The following is a 20,112-nucleotide window of genomic DNA, read 5'->3' as shown; positions in this document are numbered from 1 at the left end:
GCCTTTTTAAAAAATCCTAATATCTACGTAACATATTTCGGAAGGAATGTTATTTTTTTTAATTTATTTAATAGTAATCCGATAATTCATATTGAAAATGTGAGTATCTAAATAAATCGTGTGGCATAAAAAAATAAAAGTATTATATCATGTCAGTCAATGTCAATAACAAAGCATCTGCTCTATGGACTATCTCAAATGTTAATGTTCGGCGTGAATTACACTTTTATCATGGCAACACCAAGTGTTTCATAGGCACTTAACAAATTATAATGTAATTTCTAAGAATAAGCGCGGAAATCAATTTGCGTCAAACGTAAATCTTGAAGATTTGTTGTTCTATTTAAATAGTGCTTAATGTAATGTTTTATTTTCAGGGAAAAATCTCTACAACAATGAACATGTAGCGATTAAAATGGAGCCTATGAAATCAAAGGCTCCTCAATTACACCTAGAGTACCGATTTTACAAACTGTTAGGAACGCACGGTGAGTTGAATATGTATATTATGTAAGTATTGTAGAACTTTAGTTTTTTATACATCCGGAGCCTCAATCGTGGAATATTTTGTTTCAAGGATATATAAAATAATATACGTCATTCATAAATATTCGTCATTTATCCATCAATTATACATATTTTGCAAAATTTAAAATTCTAATTAATTTATTTTTTATATCATCTATAATGTTACTGATTCGAAGGTTTTCGGACAACGCTCTCTCGTTCTATTTTTAGAATGTTGAAAATTCAAACTTCGAATGCTAGCATAAGTCATCGTTGTAAGGAGTTTGGCTCTAAGTCAACCTCCTCTACTAGTGTGATAATAGTTGTTGTGTCGGAACTCAATCGCATCATCGATTGAATTGTTAAATATATTTTCTGGTATTTTCATTAAAAATTAAGTGATTACTTTCACCATTTTCTTATCAATGATGATAGTGGAATTTCTTTTCAATGCGATGTACTCATTCAAAAGGTGAATATTATATTTTTATTACTGCTCCTCCTACCTATCGACCAAAAGCTACGATTGGATGTACACAAAGACGTTATTTTTAAGACAAAATAGTTTGTATACATTTCCAGTGAGATTTCATAAGAGTAAAATATTTCTGCCACTAGAAACAATAACGTGTAGAGTACACCTGTTCAGTTGGAAATAGAACGATTTTATTGTAATATGGTACAGATTTCCTAACACACTATGAACAAATATATACTTCAGCAATTTCATCCTACGTACATATTTTGGCCAATACTGTATACATATAGTACGGTATCTACAACTACGAAAACTACTAGTGATATAGTGATAGAGTATTTAGTCCGCGTTATTTATTCAAAATTATTGCTCAGAGGGCATACCAAAAGTGTACTACTTGGGTACTTGTGGCGGCCGCTACAACGCCATGGTCATGGAGTTGCTAGGACCCTCTTTAGAGGACCTCTTCGTTCACTGCGGAAGAAGGTTCAGGCTCAAGACGGTCCTTATGATCGCTATGCAGCTAGTAAGTCGCTATACGTTCAATAGAAACGCGTTCCTCAGACACAACACCGCAACCGATATTGATTGTGGTTTTATCTTTGTCGGAACATGGTCATGACGTTGATTAGCATCCGCCGCAGAACCTTTATTTGTACGAGCATTGCTCTCGTGAGCCATAGATATCGGATTCAGTGTTGTGTCTATGCTAGGTGCGAGCGAGAGCAATGTTATGTGCGCGCGTGTTAAACGTAAGTACTAAATCTTTTCGTCTTTTTCTCCTTTCCTTCCCCTTTTCCCTCATGAATCCTACAGCTCCGTCGACAGCGGAAGGCATCCCAGAAGTTTACTACTTCGGGCCCTGCGGTAAATACAATGCATTGGTCATGGAACTGCTCGGGCCGTCGCTAGAGGATCTATTCGATCTCTGCGGCCGTCGCTTCTCTTTAAAGACTGTATTGATGATCGCCATGCAGCTGGTAAGTTCTGTTATATTATATTTTATATAATTTTCCCATAAATAAACATTTAAAGTAACATGGATAGATTTGGCATATAACCTACCTTTATTGGAGAGAACTAAAATTTAGGAACTATTTCGAATGTTGCTTCACTATTTTGTTCCCAGAATTTACTTCAAAATAAGCGTATTTGTGAAAGATGTTTTGCTTCGGCTTAAAATGTTGTAACAAATTTGAATAATGTGAAAACTTATGATAATATAATACGACGGCGCATTTGTAACATAAATTGCAATGGTATTATTATAAAACGAATCGCTTACAAAATACGCTAAACTTTGGAATTCATTGTTAAAACATTTACAGTATATCTAAATTCTGAACGAAAACAGTTATTCAGAAAATAGTCTGTTATTCAAATCGTGCAAAGTAGTGCTAATATGTTTGCACAAATCTTATCGGTCGATGATCATATCTTTGTTGCTTAGAGATGTCTTAGTCATACTTCACTCAATACGAATTTTGGCATATTTTATGTACCACCGATTTTGATTTGTTTTTTCATGGTGCCGCGAATGAGGCTAACGTTAACTCTGTATGTATGTGACCCAGATCTTAACGTCTCATTCGATTTTCAAAAAAAGAGTTTCTAAAATCACAGTGCATTTATATTACGTCAGTAAAAACCTTTCCGTTTAAAACGCTTTTTGACAATGATTCGTGTTATTATTCTATTGAATATTATTATTAGTTTACACACACGGCCTTATTTATGAAAGTTTTAAACGAGTCTAGTCATTAAATTAATATTCGAAAAAAGAAAATACATCGTTATTTAAGTAGTTATTCCTTAACAACATTTAGGCCGTTTATTAACAGTCGTTGACCTTTAAAACGTAGGGATATATTAGGATCAAAGATACGAAACCTTAGACTCGATAATTTATTCTAATATTTGCAATTGAAGACGTCTAATAAATGTTCATCTGTTACAGTTACATCGCATCGAATATGTCCACACGAGACATCTAATATATCGGGATGTGAAGCCCGAGAATTTTTTAATAGGTAGAGCTACAAGTAAAAGGGAAAAAATCATTCACATCATTGGTGAGTCGACTTATGTTACCTTTTGTTAATGAGCTTAAGAAGAGAATTATTCAGGAATATTGCGTTAAGTAATAACGAAACCTTTGGACTGTCGCGTTAACGTTAGCTCGGCATATCGTAGTCGTGATCCGCGTTAATTTATTTTTGTATCATAAAGTTAAAATGTTACTTTACATGTAAGTATGTCAAGACAAAAGTGGCCTATTATTTGAATATTCTACTTTGATGAAACGTTGTGTACGATTGTGTACCATTCGTTATTCAGGTCACTGTCCATTTATAAATGAAATTACTGAGTTGCTTTCCGCACAGCCATTAATATAAAATTATAAAATATGAATGCTATTTCGGGTACGGAAAATAACAATAGTACCGTCAGACGTCATGTATATAAAAAAAACTTAATTGGCCACTTCGTATAAGCAATAACGAATGTTATTCAACGTATAATTCGTGCCGCAGTTTTACTCGCCACCTTGAATCCACAAGGCCCAGTTTTCGCGAATCGATAGACACTTGACCTTCGTAATCCCATTATACACTGCAGACAATGTGGATAGGAAACCGTTACCGCGTCAGCTGTCTTTCGGTTCGTTTTCTTTTTTGTCTGTTAATGAATTGAATTCTATCGACGTTAGTATGACATCACTTTGAATATTTATATTTAATTTTTCTTCGCTCAGTGGTTCGAAATTCAACCATAACTTTACTTATAATTTATTTATAACTTATTTTCTATTATTAAACTGTATTGTCTTTGTCATTTTTTATATAATATATACCATATAGTTTTCTCTACTATTATGATTTACAAATTAGAGATGACAATTAATATTTTAATATATTATATCTATGACAAATTATTAACCGAAAAAACGTAATGGAACCTTATAGGACTTAGATTTCATTAGATTATTCGTAACATAACAATACATTTGTGATGGCTTGATAACATAAGCCGGCACAATAAGTGTCGTTAAGTAACGCGGTACAATGAAAACTGTGAAGTAATACAATCTTTGCTACAACGAGGTTTGTGGTTGAAATATAGTAACGATCATTTTTTGCTACGGACTCTGATACAGCTGTGTCTCGTATTACGCATTTTTGTAAATGTTTTTAAACTGGACATCGCTACTGCTCGAAAGTTCTAAAATTATAAACAGTAACTTATACTCAAGTATAACTAAAATATATTTAATAAAAAAATGACGCGTTACTAGACTTTAAATTATAACGTGATCATCATTGTTGTTAAGCGTAAATTTTAAAACCCATAGCGAAATGTATAATTTTGTTTATAGTAGTATAATTACATTTTTAAGAGTCTTTTTTTAGTCACGTTTTTATTACACTGATATTATTTATAAATCATTTTTTGTCTATTATTATGTTAGTTGTTTGCCGTGACACTGCTTCTATCGGTTTTTCCCCGTAAATCTTAAATACTTATCCAAGACACAGGCTATCTTTTTCTCCCATTTCATTACGATTGGTTCAGTAGAGCAGCCCTTATGAGACAAAAAAAAAACAGACAGACTTATTTCTGCACTTAAATTACTATAGAAATACATATATATACAGACATACATACATACTAAGTGTTATTTTATACCCACGTGCTATTTATCTCGAAATATCTAAATTGAACTATCATAGAATATATTTATACAATATACAAAATGGGCTTGGGGTAAATACTGGGTTTATTGCTGGCTACTATGTGTGGCTCCTATCAGGTACGTATGAAATCATGAAGTAGATTATTTTCACCTGAGAAGATGGAAATATTTACTTAGACCACAAGTACATACTTGTAATGAAGAAAAGTCAATATGTATAAAAAATATGTATAAAGTCACCAAACTGCGTAATTTCTTAATATGATGGTATTATTTATTTCAGATTTCGGTTTGGCCAAAGAATATATAGACTTAGAGACAAACAAACATATCCCATACCGGGAGCACAAGTCACTCACTGGGACTGCGAGATACATGTCAATAAATACACATTTAGGAAAAGGTACGTAATCATTATGGTCATTTACAATAGTCGAAACGGCCGAGCATATTAAACGAAGATCGTGGGTTCCATTTCGCGTCACTGTGTTCATGTAACTGATTCGTGGTTATGATTGGACCGTGCTGTGCAGAAATCTTCAAGCCCACCGAAACACCAATGAAATTATTACGGTGGAATAGTCTTAGAAAATCGCGACCGAATACACCACAAACTTACTTTTAATTTCATTTTAAAAATAGTATAAATGTTTCTATGACTCAGAAAAATATGAATTGGTTTTAATTAGCTTTTTTAGGAAGTCGATATGTGATGGAATATACTTGGTACAATATAAAATAGAAGCAAACTTTTTTACTTTCAAAAGAAAACTTCACGTTTTGAATGAAATTCTGCCGCCCAAACATCCACGGTTAAGACAAGTGATGAAATTGTATTTAGAAGTTTTGAGCCTTGCAATCCTAAAAACTAGGATATTTACTCTCACTAGAATTATTTACCTTTGTGTTGTATGTTGTACCTCGTCATAAGAAATAGTAAATTCGATTATCTTTTTTCTTGGCCTTTTAATCTACTGAAATAATTAATTTTATGGTTTTTTAATTTTTTGTTAAACTATTAACATAATTTATTCAATAAATTATATGAAATCTACAATTTTTTCATCCAATTTTCACTTTATATTATATAATTTATATTATGCATTTTTATTATAATTTTTGTTTTATGAAATAAAGCTCGAGGCCGTATTAAATATAAAACCTCTTAACTGTTTTATTTTTTATTTTTCAGAACAATCTAGACGCGACGACCTGGAAGCTCTGGGGCATATGTTTATGTATTTTTTACGTGGTTCCTTACCCTGGCAGGGTTTAAAAGCTGATACACTCAAAGAAAGATACCAAAAAATCGGTGATACCAAACGAGCGACTCCAATTGAGGTATTTCTATGTTCAAATACTTTTCGTATTATTACTCATACCTTTTGAAATAATACTATGTAAGTAAAGAAAGGTGTAGAGAGTATACCAAACCTAATGATACCATAAAATTTTGTTGTTATTTAATAAAAAAATTACTATATTAAATACAACTAATAAAATCAATATAAAATTTTCTATCAAACAAGTGTAATTAAATCAATGAATATGTGAAACTACTGAGTTTCTCGCCAATTTTTCTCGGTAGAGTCCTCATTGTGAACCTCCGATAGTTTTACATTTTATTGTACAGAAACAATTAGTAGTGATAAAAGAATTCTTTTCATTTTGATTATATTAAAGCGAAAAAAATTAGTCAAAATATTCAAGAAATTTTGAATAGTAATTTTAAAAGAGTAAATTAGATGTAACATTACCAATGGTTCAAAGTCGAATCTAGTCATCCATAGAATCTGCAATTCGGACGAAAATAACTATAATATTTTTTACAAATGTCAATAATTGTCTGTCGTTCGTAGCTTAGGCACAAGCTTTAGACTCAATTGGAGGGTAAATAGCAATTCCTTAAAACGGGGAATTGCTGTTCCCTTATAAATATAATAATCATACAGTAAAATTTAGCTCAATCAAAGTATTCCAGTGAGTTGAGTCCGTGCGCAGGTGCTGTGCGAGGGGCACCCGGAGGAACTGGCCACGTACCTGCGCTACGTGCGGCGACTGGACTTCTTCGAGACGCCCGACTACGACCAGCTGCGGCGGATGTTCCGCGACCTGTTCGAGCGCCGCGGGTACGTCGACGACGGGGAGTTCGACTGGACCGGCAAGACAATGGTAACCCCGTCTCATGCTTAGCCTCTCATGCCTGCCTCTCCCGCCTCTGCCGCTCGGGGGGCTGGCGAGCTTCGATTTGTTTCGGTAAATTGAGGTCCTCTGTCACTGCGTTTTTGGTTTAGGGCACGAAAGTTATGAAATTTAGGGTGCCTACTAAATAGTTAGCTCACGTCTTCCTCACGGGGCGTCAAACATGTATCTACTAAGTCAATTGCTAATTTATTTATTCTTGTTAACCGTAATGCCACTATAAATACAAAAAAGTTGGCAGATATTTTAAACACTGATTTGCTGTACAATTTTTTGAAATTTATTAATTCAACCTCAGATCAATACTTATTAAATATATTATTATAAATAAAATCTTTAAAACCTCATTAATACAAAAGTCTTGCATTATGTACATAAAAAATCTGAATAATTTCAGAGACTTAAGAACAAATTACATATTATTTCTGTTTTTGTAAGCATTGACAATACAACGCAATAACAGTGGCAACGGTCCTTGATGTTTATCACGGCCCAAGTATCACAAATAATATCTGCCATATGAGCTAATCATACAAAAATTACTCGCCAGCTCCCTTGACTGCCTATTCGCTTGACGTGGGAAATGTTTTGAGAATATAGAGAAAACATATGTATTCACTAAAAGTTTCTTACACTACTTTTCTTAACTGATTTTCAAAACATTACAATTGTGGTTGTGGCAACTTATTAGTTACAAATGAAGACCGGACAACTTCCTGCTATAATAACGACAGTGGAAATAAAATTAATCGGAAATCCTCATTTTGTCTCAGTTTAAAAGTCAAGTATATTATTGAATATACAATACAAATAAAGCCCTCTGTAAAGTTTGTGTATATATAATAACAAAAATATAATACTTAACATTTTCCTTCGTAAATGTAATAAACATTTACACAGCTGGGCAAAGGCCTTATATTTGTGGGTCGAAATATTTACAATAACTTAAAACTCATTACAATTAGTTCACTCTCTAAATCACGGTTGCTTCAATTCAATCGGACATGTAATGAGTTTTATTGAAAAAACAAAAAAAATCTTAAACTGTAATAAATAATATATTTTATAAAGAGAAAATCTATCCATCATTAATTAAATAATTTCCCTTGTTAATTTCTTGATATTTTTAATTTAAATTTTATTTTTATAACACACTGGAAGTATATTTAAATTTTGCTCATTTAGATTTAATTATTTCTGTTAATATTTTACCTTGTATGACAATAATTGTTATTAAGACAATATGCCTTCCTAGAACATTACGACGACTAATTGCTAATTTTATACATGGTGTTAATTTTTATGATATTCAAATAATCCCTTACACCAGTTATAGTTGCTGAAAACTCTACTATATAAACTTCAGACTGTATATAATATGTATAATGATGTTCCTGTACACAATTAGCTTTTAGTGTCGTCCTACATACTTTGTATGCACAAATGCTTTACCTTAGTCATAATCACGAGTGCTTTGTTATGCAATTTTGTGTCTTAATCCCTGCATAATGCTTGTACAAAATGAAAATTTCGACCTTTTGTTTATTTTTTACGTATTTAATAATGTTTTCGACACCTGGTATTTGAAAGTAAAAGTAAAAGTTAATAAAAAAAAAATTTAATTTGTAACTAAAGGTAAATGAATTTTCTTATCCGACGACTCTTAGTTGCTAATTGGTAGAAATTATTATTTATTATACTTGTTTAATAAAGCTAAGATGTGATTGTGTGTTTTTGTGTAGATTAGTTTATGTGGTGACGTCATGAAATGTTTATAAATTCTATTGCAATTAATTAATAAGTGTTTTCTTTGAAGAAACTATTCAAACGACAATATCATCCTGTGGTATTTTTTACTACAAAAACAGTTAAATGAATCATATTATAATAGGTGTTAAATTTTCCTGCTTCGTAACATAACAGTGTTTCGACACAGATATCGTAATGATGTTCTTTACCAAAATGTTATTGAATAGCATCGAGTGAAGCGAGTGATTTTATTTGAATTTGAATGCGCCTCGCACGCCGATGGTCTGACGTGACGTTGTGTGCCGCATGCGTTCCGCCGCCAGCCCGCGAACATGCACGTAATGCGTATATTACGTAACGCACCGCCGTCAAATATCGTTAGAAATAAATCGGATAAGGTCAGTTCATTGCATTACTGATGTACGCTCTGACGTAGTTGGTAACTCGATTAGGTATTTACATTCGATTAGTTAAATCTTGTAATGTACATGTAGTGTTTCATACTAAATTATATATTTAGCGACGTAATGGATGGGTATTATACATAATTTCGTTTGTTTCATTTTGTATATTATCATGTATTTATCATAATGATACCGTCTCACTCATCTCGGATGTAATGTAGATAGATTTAATTTTAGAGGCTGAATGAGTGAGGGACACAGCTACTATGTATATGTTATGTATAATTTTATTTATTATATAATGAATGCTTTTGTCGAAATTAAACGAAACAAATTATACTTGCTAGTTTGCCATCCTCATAGTTGTTTCATCGCATTGCTCTATTCGGCTCATAAATAAAACATCAAATATATGTTTTATTTTCTGTGTCCTCCGTTCATTTAACTATATTTGTAGTTTATGTTTTGTATTTAATAAAAATAATAAATGTTATATAACAATTGTGATTTATTTCAGTCTACACCGGTGGGCTCGATCCAGACTGGTCACGAAATCGTCGTGTCGCCTAATCGAGATAGACATCAGCCTTTCCACAAGGTAAATAATAACTATGGAACCTGTTATCGATGATATGTTATAAAGAAAATATAATTGTCTTAAAGCACATCGAAAGTCGTCTATAAAAATATACTATGTGCATAATGAAATAGTGATTTGTACTCACTGCCACTAATCATAAGCACGCCTAAATCGAAATCACTTCCAAAACTTCGAAAATGACTATGAAATATAAGATACAGTAATTATGTTTAAATTTATTAAGACGTGTAAACACCTTTATTATATCCAAAATATTGATTTATATGCCAGTTTTTTCACTATATACAAAATTGCCTTTAAAAAAAAATGTTTGTTTCGAGATGATAAATACATAAATCTCAAAGTGGAATAGTGAATAGGCTGGCAAACTTATTTGCTTTTTTGTCGGTGCAGGATGATTTGTGTGATTATATGATTGGTTTGGTTGAGGACGATGAGGCGGCGCTTATATCCGGAGAGGTTTGGTCCGCATATACCCTGTTTTGTGTTTTATAACCCATAGTTCGCTATCTCTGACATACGCCTCAAATCTCTCCATACATTTGCATAATATTACTGATAAACTCCCTAGTTTGAACATACCTCTAACTATGGTGTTCCATATATATCTTACTTTTAGAAGATAATATGTCCAAATTTGACATATTCCTCACTACCTGCATTCCAATTGTTGAATAATATGTATAACGTTATTTTTTTTTTATATGACGATTTAATACATTGTACTTACTTATAATAATCTATATTCCATTTGTAAATAAACTAGTTTAATACTATATTTTGCTATCGCTACTTCTTAGTTTTGTTGAGACATTTTAACATACGATCATAAGCGATTTATACTAAGCGAGCGTAATTTACATACGAATTCATCACATTTTTGATCTTTACTTACTGCTTCTAAACCTTCTATTATTGCTAAATAGAGGCCTTGACCCGATTTGTGTGGTATAACGTTTGCCTTTAGTAATAATCCTTGTAACTTTTTTTAAATAATCCTTTTAATTTTAAAACTTATATTTATTACCAAATATTTTATATAGTTACATACTATAACTATATATGTTTTTTTAAGTATACATAATATGCTACATATTCAACGTTCTGTAATATTTATTTTATGAAGATAAATATATATTTACCATTTAACTATCAATCGATGCAGAAACTAAGCCAATTTTGCAGATAAGCCTAATTAACTTGGAAAGGTACTTATTAAATAGTTAATTAAGATTGTCAGCTGTTAGTGAAACGTGATGAGTCACGTAACTCGACGATGGCTCGTAATAGGCTTATTTGCGCCGTCGTATATTGTAAAAGATTTGAACAATTCAATAAATGTCTTATGCAATAATGAAAAACTTCCTCGAACAGAACGACTTTGTATTATCATAATATCTTAATAATGTCTTTCGACCTTCGACCGATAAATTCGGCTCCATTCGAGTACGTGACCGTAACGAGGGACGTGTCACTCGGAGTGACTCAGTGCGACCGTACGCTTGCAGGGCGCCGTGAAGGACTCGGGCACCGGCGGCGCGGCCAACACGGGCGGCAACTGGCCGCACAGCGGGAAGGCCACGCCGCTCACGGCGGGGCACCTCACGCCCGCCGACCGCCACGGCTCCGTGCAGGTGAGCGCGCCGGCTCTCGTCATGCTTTGCATTCTCTTCTGTGCTCGTCGCGCAGTGTTAGCTATCGAACGTTAGCATCGGTGCTGGGGATTTCGTCAAAAAAATGCAATTCATCTGTTACAAATACATATATATACGAGCAGTAATTGCCCAAGTAGCTGGTTAAAATATTCTTATACGTAACAAATCGTAACGCTTAATATAACTCGATGAATCTGCTTCTTTAAGCGTATAGTGCGGCGGCGGTTATTTGGCCCTTGGAACGGTATGGCATGGCTTAGCTATTTTTTAAATCTGGAAGTCATTCGTAACAAAATAAGTATGTCACGGTCATTAGATTATAGATTAGTAGATCGAGGTTACACCAACCACCAACTGATCACATAACCTACCGCCAAACGGCAATACTTACAATCGTTGTTTTGGTTGGAAAGGTGAGTGAGCCAGCTTAACTAAAGGCACAAGGGGCATAACAACTTACTTTCCAAGGTTGGTGGCGAATTGGCCATGAATAATAATAGTTAATATTTCTCACGGCGCCAATGTCTATGGCGGCGGTGACTACACAACGTCAGGTGACCCATTTCGGTCCGCCTCTCTATCTATTTACCTATTGGCCTATTTACTGTTAATAAAATAAAAAATGTTATAGAATTGCATTTCTCTGATTAGTATTGTGGGCTGTAAGTCACGCCGGATAAGTATGGCATTTCGCTAGCGCGGAGTTTAGTTCTTATCGGCTATTATTTAATGTAACAGATTGTTTGGAGTTATTTGGAAATCCGATTAATCGTCTGATGATTATTTCTGTTCCAATAATCGCATAATTCGACTCCTGTGAAAGGAAATACTTGTAACAAATTACTTGAAATATTCTGTCACGTTATCGGATTCCATTATTTATAGTTATGAACACAATTTAAAACCTTAGACCTTGCTTGCTGAGAGCATGGCAACTTTGATTACCTTTTTACGAAATAATTTATAATATTGTGCATGAATTTAAGGTCGTACTATTTTCTTTCCTTGTGATATTTATGCAATATTTTTTTGTCGATGAGATGTGGATGTATATTGTTGTCATTTATTTTTTAGCTGTTGAAGAATAAGCATTTTCGGTATGTGAAATTTCCCGGATCGGTGTCCACGGTCAGTTGTGAACATTTTGCGGCAATCGTTGTGTGAATGTCTGCATGCCGCTTTAATTGAGCTAAAGTAACACTGACTTTGACGGTAATAATATACATATGATCAAGGGACGACCGACTGTTCACGACTAAATTTATTTAAAAATAGTTACAACTTGTCTACTTTCGTTGACTATATAAGAAAATTATTTTCTTATAATTTTCAGCAGAACAAACGTAAAGTATTTTTATTGAATAATATCGGAAGTAAATTGATATACTGTAATACTTAGAGATTTTAAAATGGCTCCGCATACTCTGTTTACTTAACGAATAAGCAACAGATACAAATTAATATATGTTGTACTTTGGACACGTAAAATATTGAAAATAAATGATGATTGCGAGGTATATATATAAAAAAAATAAATAATAATCAATGTAGAAATAACCCATTGTCAAATGTTTGCAGTAAATATTATCTTTTTAATAAAAATTACCGGTCAAAGTCAGTGTCGCAAGATTTCACGCTCTTTAAAATGTAATGGATTGGATAGCTTTAGTTGTGGCGCTATCGATTATTCGTGAATTCATGTTTTTGAAATTACGCTTGATTAATTCGAGAAGATATGTGTTCGTAGAAGTACGCCAATAACTTTTTAAACCGTATTGAAAATGCTTTTCGAATAACTAAAACTGCATCTGTGTTTAAGTGTGCTACAACTGTTGCTTGAATGTTACCCTAAACAGATCGACATTACGAACATTACGAATTTTAAGTTTCGAATTACGCTTCACAGTCTTTTCCTATTCTAATAATAATCGAGCAATGATGAGCGTTTACGCCGCCCCTGTTGGGACGGGGCCCACACCGCCATATATACCGCCACGAACAAGATTTTTGGCGTATACTTCATATCGACCCCAAGTAATATATAATTAGAACAGAACAGGCGCCCGCGATTGCCGGCGGCGAGTGGTGAGTTAAGAGTGAGGAGACATAAAGTATGACGTGCGCGTCGCTGGCAGGTGGTGAGCTCCACGAACGGCGAGCTGGGCGCGGACGACCCGACGGCCGGCCACAGCAACACGCCCATCACGCAGCACCACGAGGTGGACGTCGTCGACGACACCAAGTCAGTGTTTCAACTGTATGCATACCTTTCTGTTTTACTTTTATTAGCTTAAGTACACGCACACGCACACACGCACTCCCCCGGTGCCCGTCACGAGGCGCGGGCTTCGTAGTGATTCGACTGTGAATCACGTGTCAACGTATTTTAAAGTAGTGTTTCGTGCACGCCACTGTATCCATCACACTCCGATACTCATCCAGCTAGGTACCTAAAATTAGTGTATTGCCATGGAAATATATTGATTTCTAAAAGGAATGTTTTCTAATGTTATTCAATTCCGATTTAAGTTCTATTACATTATTTAAAATTATGGCACGGAACTTAGTACTTACCAACGGAACTTAGAATTTAGTATATTTTTATATTATTTATTGTCAAAACACTTTTTTTCATAGTAAAACGCATGTAACATAAATTCAGAGTACACAAGTACTAGATATGTATAAAGTCCCAAAGTCTAAATCCTATATTATGGTAAATTTCGTTTAAAATTAACCAATAGATAAGATATATTGAAAAATAAATTTAAAAAGAAATATCCTTATTTTTATATCTTGTGACAATCTATGGCTAGGAAACTGGCGAAGAAAACATTTTTATTTATTTAGATATTCTTAATTTCTAAGATTCGATAGAAATGCATTGGGCATGATAAAAGTATTTAGTTGGCATTCGACCGAACATAATCGATCATATTTTACCGAACATTATTGACTGAACATAATCGATTTAATCAAAATAATAGTATACCAAAATGTCCGTCAGCTTCCTACACTACACATTACTCACATTTATTCAAATTCTGCTAATTTTTTTTTATATCTACGATTATTTAATATCTGTATTCTATTATGACAAAGTGTACCAAACAAATGTACTATTTATTTATACTTAATATTCAAATGACATCCATCATCGTTCCATTTAAAAAAAAGATGAGCTGCAAAGGAGTCATAATGACACTTTAAATTATATTTTCACACAATCACAACCACGTGGTTTGGTGTATTTTGGCATGTTTATTCTTATTTCTTTTATCGATCCAAATATTCGACCAAAAAAGTTGTCTTATAAACATGTGGATTTAACGTGTAGCATATTGTTAATGATAACTGTAATAATACTAAATGCCCTTAGAACTTTTATTTTCTGTAGACATCAAAGAACAATAATTATATTTAAGTTGTAATAGTTAGTTGCATTGAGCTAGACGTCTATGTTTTTAATATTTTTTTCCGAAATAGTTGAGTTTTATTTATGATGCTATGTGTTTTTTGTGATAGTATTATCCCAACTAAATATCTTAGTACGTACCAGTGATTTCCATATTGCAACATAGCATGTGTAGGTTTATTATTATGGATATAAATATTATGACTTGGGACATAACAGATCTTCGCATATTGTTGGTGTATTATAGGTTATAATTTATAAATCTCGACTTAAAAAAAAATGCAAACAATTGTTAGAAAATGTAGCAAGTCGCAAAGAGCCGGTGAGATCCAGTTTGTATTCAAAGAGAAAGTCGTCCATAAATTTAAACGGTCTTACCTACCCGATAAAGATATTCAGGCAATTCGGTAACTTTTTATTATCAATGGGCACGATTTTTTTATTCGTATTGTATGATATTTTTTGTAAATTAATGAAAGGGGTACAATTTTGTATTATCATTGCATTTTATATTTTGCTGGCTGTATAAAGTTTTACTTCGTTGTGCTTTTACCGTGACACAGTGTAACGTTTCGTGAAACTTGACGCTGTCGGTATAATGGTGAAAAATCGTGAGGAATAATTACAAAATATAATAAAATAATCAACGAAACTCACCTCCTACCTATCCTACCGACCGTGTCGAGGTTTACGGAGGATTAAAACAAAGTCGAACGTATCGACGTGCGAAACTAACCTCAGGCAGACTAAAAAAAATCGTCATGCAGACAATCCATCTATTCCAGATGTTGCTGTTTCTTCAAACGCAAAAAGAAGAAGTGCGCGACGCGCGCGTACAAGTGACGCGTGTGCGCGTGACTGCAGGGTTGCCGACCGCCCCGCCACTCCGCGTGTATCATAGAACGAATTCACTTTGTGTATTTATAATTGCTTCATTTCATATTATCGATTCGCACCTTCGATTGTTTCGATTTGTAATGTCCTACAAAACCAGGAGAGATTTAAAGTGCCCACTTATGATTTTATTCCGTAACAATGTTGGATGAATTAAATGAATACTTTTATGTGTATCGATGCAGTTGGAAAATATTATATTTACGAGTTGGATTATATTTCGAATATTCGTGTTCGTAAGTTGGCAACCCTACCTATAAAGCGTTCGCTCGACCCTTCGATGTACACGCATTTATTTGTTTGTATGAATAAGTGCTAATAGTCGGAGTTAATTGATTTAAAAACGATCATACCTGTGATTGCTTTAGACAGAGAATAATCTAAACAATAAGATATTGTTATTAAATCTTCATAATAGAACAGACATAGAACCAAAAAAGTTTTGCTTATTAAAATCCAAGCAACATGAAACTCCATTCAGTTTGTCTTACACGTACATATCTAAAATGATTCAATTAGATCCGCTAGTAGGTATCGTGAAATCTAGTAATACCAAACGAATATATTTATTTTTATTTCATATATTATGACAATTATATAATGAGAATTCGCTTTGTTTTATGTTAAAGCATTACTTCCCTCACACCCGCGGCTCCCTAGTTTATTAACTTAATTATTATGCGGTAACGTTACTTGATTACTCGATGTGTACTTTATATAGAAGTCGGATCACTTGATATATGACTATATTTTTGAAATAGTTTTTGGTTTCGATTCAATTCAGTTGGTCAGGCAGCTACAGTTATAATATATTTAATATAAGAAACTGTCTGACGAACTTATTAAAAAAATGTATATTGACTATGGTCTAAATGTTCGTCTCTCCCGTTGGAGTTTCGAGAGACGAGGGCTGAATATTTGTTTTATTAATAAGGTAGTCAGAGTTTAAATAAAATTACCTTCATGACGTCCAACATAAATGTACAATAACCACTAAAAAGATCAACTATACATAAATAATTGATAAACAGATTATTTTTGATTACGCAATCTTTTCTCAGTTTTACAATAATTGGTATTATCGCTTAGGGTAAATAGTTATTTTCTAAATTTCGATACTACTTTGTACCAGTTGGTGAATTAGATGAAAGTTAAAATCTAAATCGGCATAGTTAATAATCATTTGTTATTTATTATATAATCGATATTTTATGTTTTGAAATCGAAGTCGAAATTTAAATATTGTAATGATTCATAATACCGAAATTCTCGTTACAATTATACAGTAGGACCATAGTGCTCCAGGCTTATACAATAGTGGTCGTCAACGGTTCGCCGAACGATACTGTTAACCCAAAGACAAAACTAGAGCTGTACGTGATCGCTAAGCAGCGTCACAGACATAAATAAAGTATCTCAGTTTTGTTTTCGATGTTCACATTACATTGGTGATGTTATATATAATTTCAAACAGGGATTGCTCCATATTGTACATAATGTATTCGAGGTGCGGTTGGCTTCATATTTGTGTTCCCGTCCGTAGCTATTTACTTTCATCTTAAACCTCACGAGGTCTATTTATTCGTCTCTGCGCGAGACTCGAGATTGTCTTTACCTCACTTCTCACTCATCGGAGTACCATTCCAGATCATGATTTATATTGAACAAATCGAACTATACATTTATCATTTTTCATGAACGGCCGTAGTTTTAACATTAGATGTATCGCTTCCCTTTAATTAGTGATGCGGTGTGGGTACACTGCGAGTTCATTATTATAGTTTCCGTCGAGTGTAATTATACGATTTTGTTACGTAAGTAATGAATTACCATAGCGTAGATATCGTGACTACTGAGTTGTGTGTTGTTGGAATTGTCTGTCGGGCGATGTGTTGGTCATTTGCCACCGACGGAGCGGCTGTGATGTGATATTATTTTGATGGGTAATATCTTATTGTCATTTGAAAAGTATAAGACGGATGTGCACGAGTTTGATTAATCAGTACCGCATAAACGTTCGTTTCAACACATTGCCCGTACTTTGCATATTCTAGATATAATTTTATTTAGTCATTGTCTATTACTAAGTTCAGTTTGTGCGAGAAACAATTATTATTAACGTATTTAATCGGCTCCGTTCCTATAGTGACGCCACGTAACGACCTATGTTAATTTATGCCTACACGATAGTTTTAGTGAGTGATAATTTGAATATACAGTTTCATGCAATAAACGAGAGGACGATCTTATTTCCATTACTTTGTTTGTGGCAAACGATAATGTCGATCTAAGTATGATATATGATTCGTTATTTGACGTAAATTTTATATATAACGTGCAATAATTTATGTATTAATTCATTACAATAGTTTAAAAGTATAATTTGTTTCAATCGGATTCCCGAGAGATGTCGCTGCACTGTCCCACAAGACTGACTGAAACGTCATCTCATGTATTTAAACGTGCTCGGCTCGTGTCAATTTATATTGTAATGTTTTTATTTAATATTAATATAGCGAGGAGTACATTTAAAGTTTCATAGGCTGCGGTCGGCCGGAACGGGGGGCATTCCAAGATATCAGAGTTTATCGAAATTCAGTCATTCCTCGATACGACCGCGGCTACATTTCACGCTGTCTTGAACGAGAGATACATTTTAGGATTTAGTATCGAACTGTGAATAGACTGAGTAAATAATATCACCGGTCGCGCCTCCTGCACCGCGAGCGGCTCCCGCCGCGCTCGCTGCGTTGTACGTTGATAGTGTATAAATTGTACAGCTTAGAAAAAACACGTTTGTATATTTTTGCTTTGATACGACGTGGCAAAGATTCGTATCGCGAATTGCGTAGGATAAGGTTTGCAGGTGTGATTATTGAGCTGCGGGACGCCGTCGTAGTGACCGCAGTCGCCGGAGACTCGCCGCCGCCGCCCGTAGGTCGCTCCGCCGTAGCCAAAGTTTACACGAGGGAGAAGCAAATGTAATTGCAATTTGGCATTGATGGCAAATAAAATAAAGGCATAGCTTTATAACATGTTGATAAATATATTTTTAAAATGTTACTGATGTTATTAGAATCCATACTGTAACGAACAGTGTTTATTTATCGAGACGGGCGGTAGTACCGTTAGGGCCGCGGCGGCGAGCCCCGCGACGTACCTCGTCCCGGTACCTCGATGTGGCCTATTTGATGTGATACGGGGCGTCCGTGCGTTATCAGTTTGTGCGGCGAGATAAGTATTGCCGATCGCATTGGAGTTTTTGTAAAGTATTTTTTATTAGTCACGGATATGTAGTCATCACAAAATTGTATCCCCCCTAATAGTCTTATTCATTTGGCTAAGTAAAGGTTGACATGTTTTTTGAATAAATAATGAAAAAAAAACCATCTTGTTGTGTCGTTTTCATATTTTTAGAGAAAGTATAGAATGCAATTATGTATAAACTGAAAATTTTAAAAAATCTGAGTTTTTATATAATATTGTAAACAAAATTATTCCCCTCGTTGAATAGATCGTAAATACTTATTGTACACGTTGCAGTATAACCGAATGTAATAAACGTAAGTCTTAAAATTATTAATAGTTGTACCTAATTGTTACTTTCTATTTGCTAGATAGAATAATCAAATTAGAGTGGATATCGAAAGTCAAAGTCAAATTGTGTGATCTCTAAACGCAAAGATTGTTCTGCGTGTGTGAGCGGCGTGAGGATCGAAAGACGAGCGTGGAGTTCGAGCGACCGAACCGCCACGAACCTCTACAGCGCGGATACCTGATCGCATTCGGCTAGCTTCATCCTATCACAAACAACATTTTAAGCACCATTTAATTAATTTCATACTTCAAATAAAATTTTGATGTGAATGGAATATACATGGGTATTTATTGTAAAGACTGCACCTGATGTAGAGGTGCGTGGTTTGCCGGCAGAGGGCGTTCGCCACGTATTGTACTGTGTAGTTAATTTAAATTATAATTTTTAAAAATTTCGCTTACTAAGTAAGTCATATTCTGTCGGCCGGCTTGAGGACGCACGAGGAATGTTTTGAGCTAGTTATTAACTTTATGTATTATAATACATGATGCTTTTGAAACTGAATTGAATTCTTATTGTTAAGTATATAAATAAATATTCATTATCATAGAAAACAGTTCTCTGTGTTTAATTTTTTTTCTGTAACATGTACATTTGCATACGCAATTTGACTTATATTCAGTTAAGGTCACAACCTGTTTTCAAAAATACGAAAATATTTGTTAACTCATAATTAAATAAAGCTTATTATAAGATATTCGTTTTATTCATTGTGGAAAAGCGACGGAAATACAAACAAAACCATAAAACACACTTGCTCTTTATTCGCCATTCTGATTTTATTTGCTGAATTTTTGATATTTACTTAATCGTACTCGGTGTGCTCAGAACAGCTGGGGCCCTTAATACTTAGAAAGAAACGCAAACAGCCCATCCTAGAAACTACTACGAAATACTGTATAAAAAAAGCCGTAT

General features: G+C 33.9%; 2 protein-coding genes across 29 annotated transcripts in view; one reads left to right on the top strand and one right to left on the bottom strand.

The window, feature by feature from the left end:
• The window catches only part of Gish (gilgamesh), a 32,991-nt gene extending 13,097 nt beyond the window's left edge, over positions 1-19,894 (top strand). For 14 of the 28 annotated variants that reach the window (XM_064216866.1, XM_026637427.2, XM_026637431.2 and 11 more), the window contains 13 exons: positions 378-488; positions 1,802-1,965; positions 2,943-3,057; positions 4,963-5,082; positions 5,872-6,020; positions 6,681-6,851; positions 8,954-9,028; positions 9,552-9,632; positions 10,029-10,094; positions 11,144-11,269; positions 12,365-12,418; positions 13,426-13,547; positions 15,473-19,894. In XM_064216866.1, coding sequence (XP_064072936.1) covers positions 378-488; positions 1,802-1,965; positions 2,943-3,057; positions 4,963-5,082; positions 5,872-6,020; positions 6,681-6,851; positions 8,954-9,028; positions 9,552-9,632; positions 10,029-10,094; positions 11,144-11,269; positions 12,365-12,418; positions 13,426-13,547; positions 15,473-15,548 — 1,430 coding nt within the window. In that variant the 3' untranslated portion in view covers positions 15,549-19,894. The remainder of the gene's footprint in view (positions 1-377; positions 489-1,801; positions 1,966-2,942; positions 3,058-4,962; positions 5,083-5,871; positions 6,021-6,680; positions 6,852-8,953; positions 9,029-9,551; positions 9,633-10,028; positions 10,095-11,143; positions 11,270-12,364; positions 12,419-13,425; positions 13,548-15,472) is intronic. The other 14 variants (XM_026637435.2, XM_026637432.2, XM_026637433.2 and 11 more) reach the window with 14 other exon arrangements.
• The window catches only part of LOC113398573 (alpha-tocopherol transfer protein-like), a 176,499-nt gene that overhangs the window by 27,829 nt on the left and 128,558 nt on the right, over positions 1-20,112 (bottom strand). The gene's annotated exons all lie outside the window — the stretch shown is intronic.

The sequence above is a fragment of the Vanessa tameamea genome, chromosome 14 (genome assembly GCF_037043105.1).
Source record: "Vanessa tameamea isolate UH-Manoa-2023 chromosome 14, ilVanTame1 primary haplotype, whole genome shotgun sequence".
Classification (NCBI taxonomy): domain Eukaryota; kingdom Metazoa; phylum Arthropoda; class Insecta; order Lepidoptera; family Nymphalidae; genus Vanessa; species Vanessa tameamea.
Note: the sequence above shows the minus strand (reverse complement) of the source record. Positions and strands in the feature narration are given on the sequence as shown.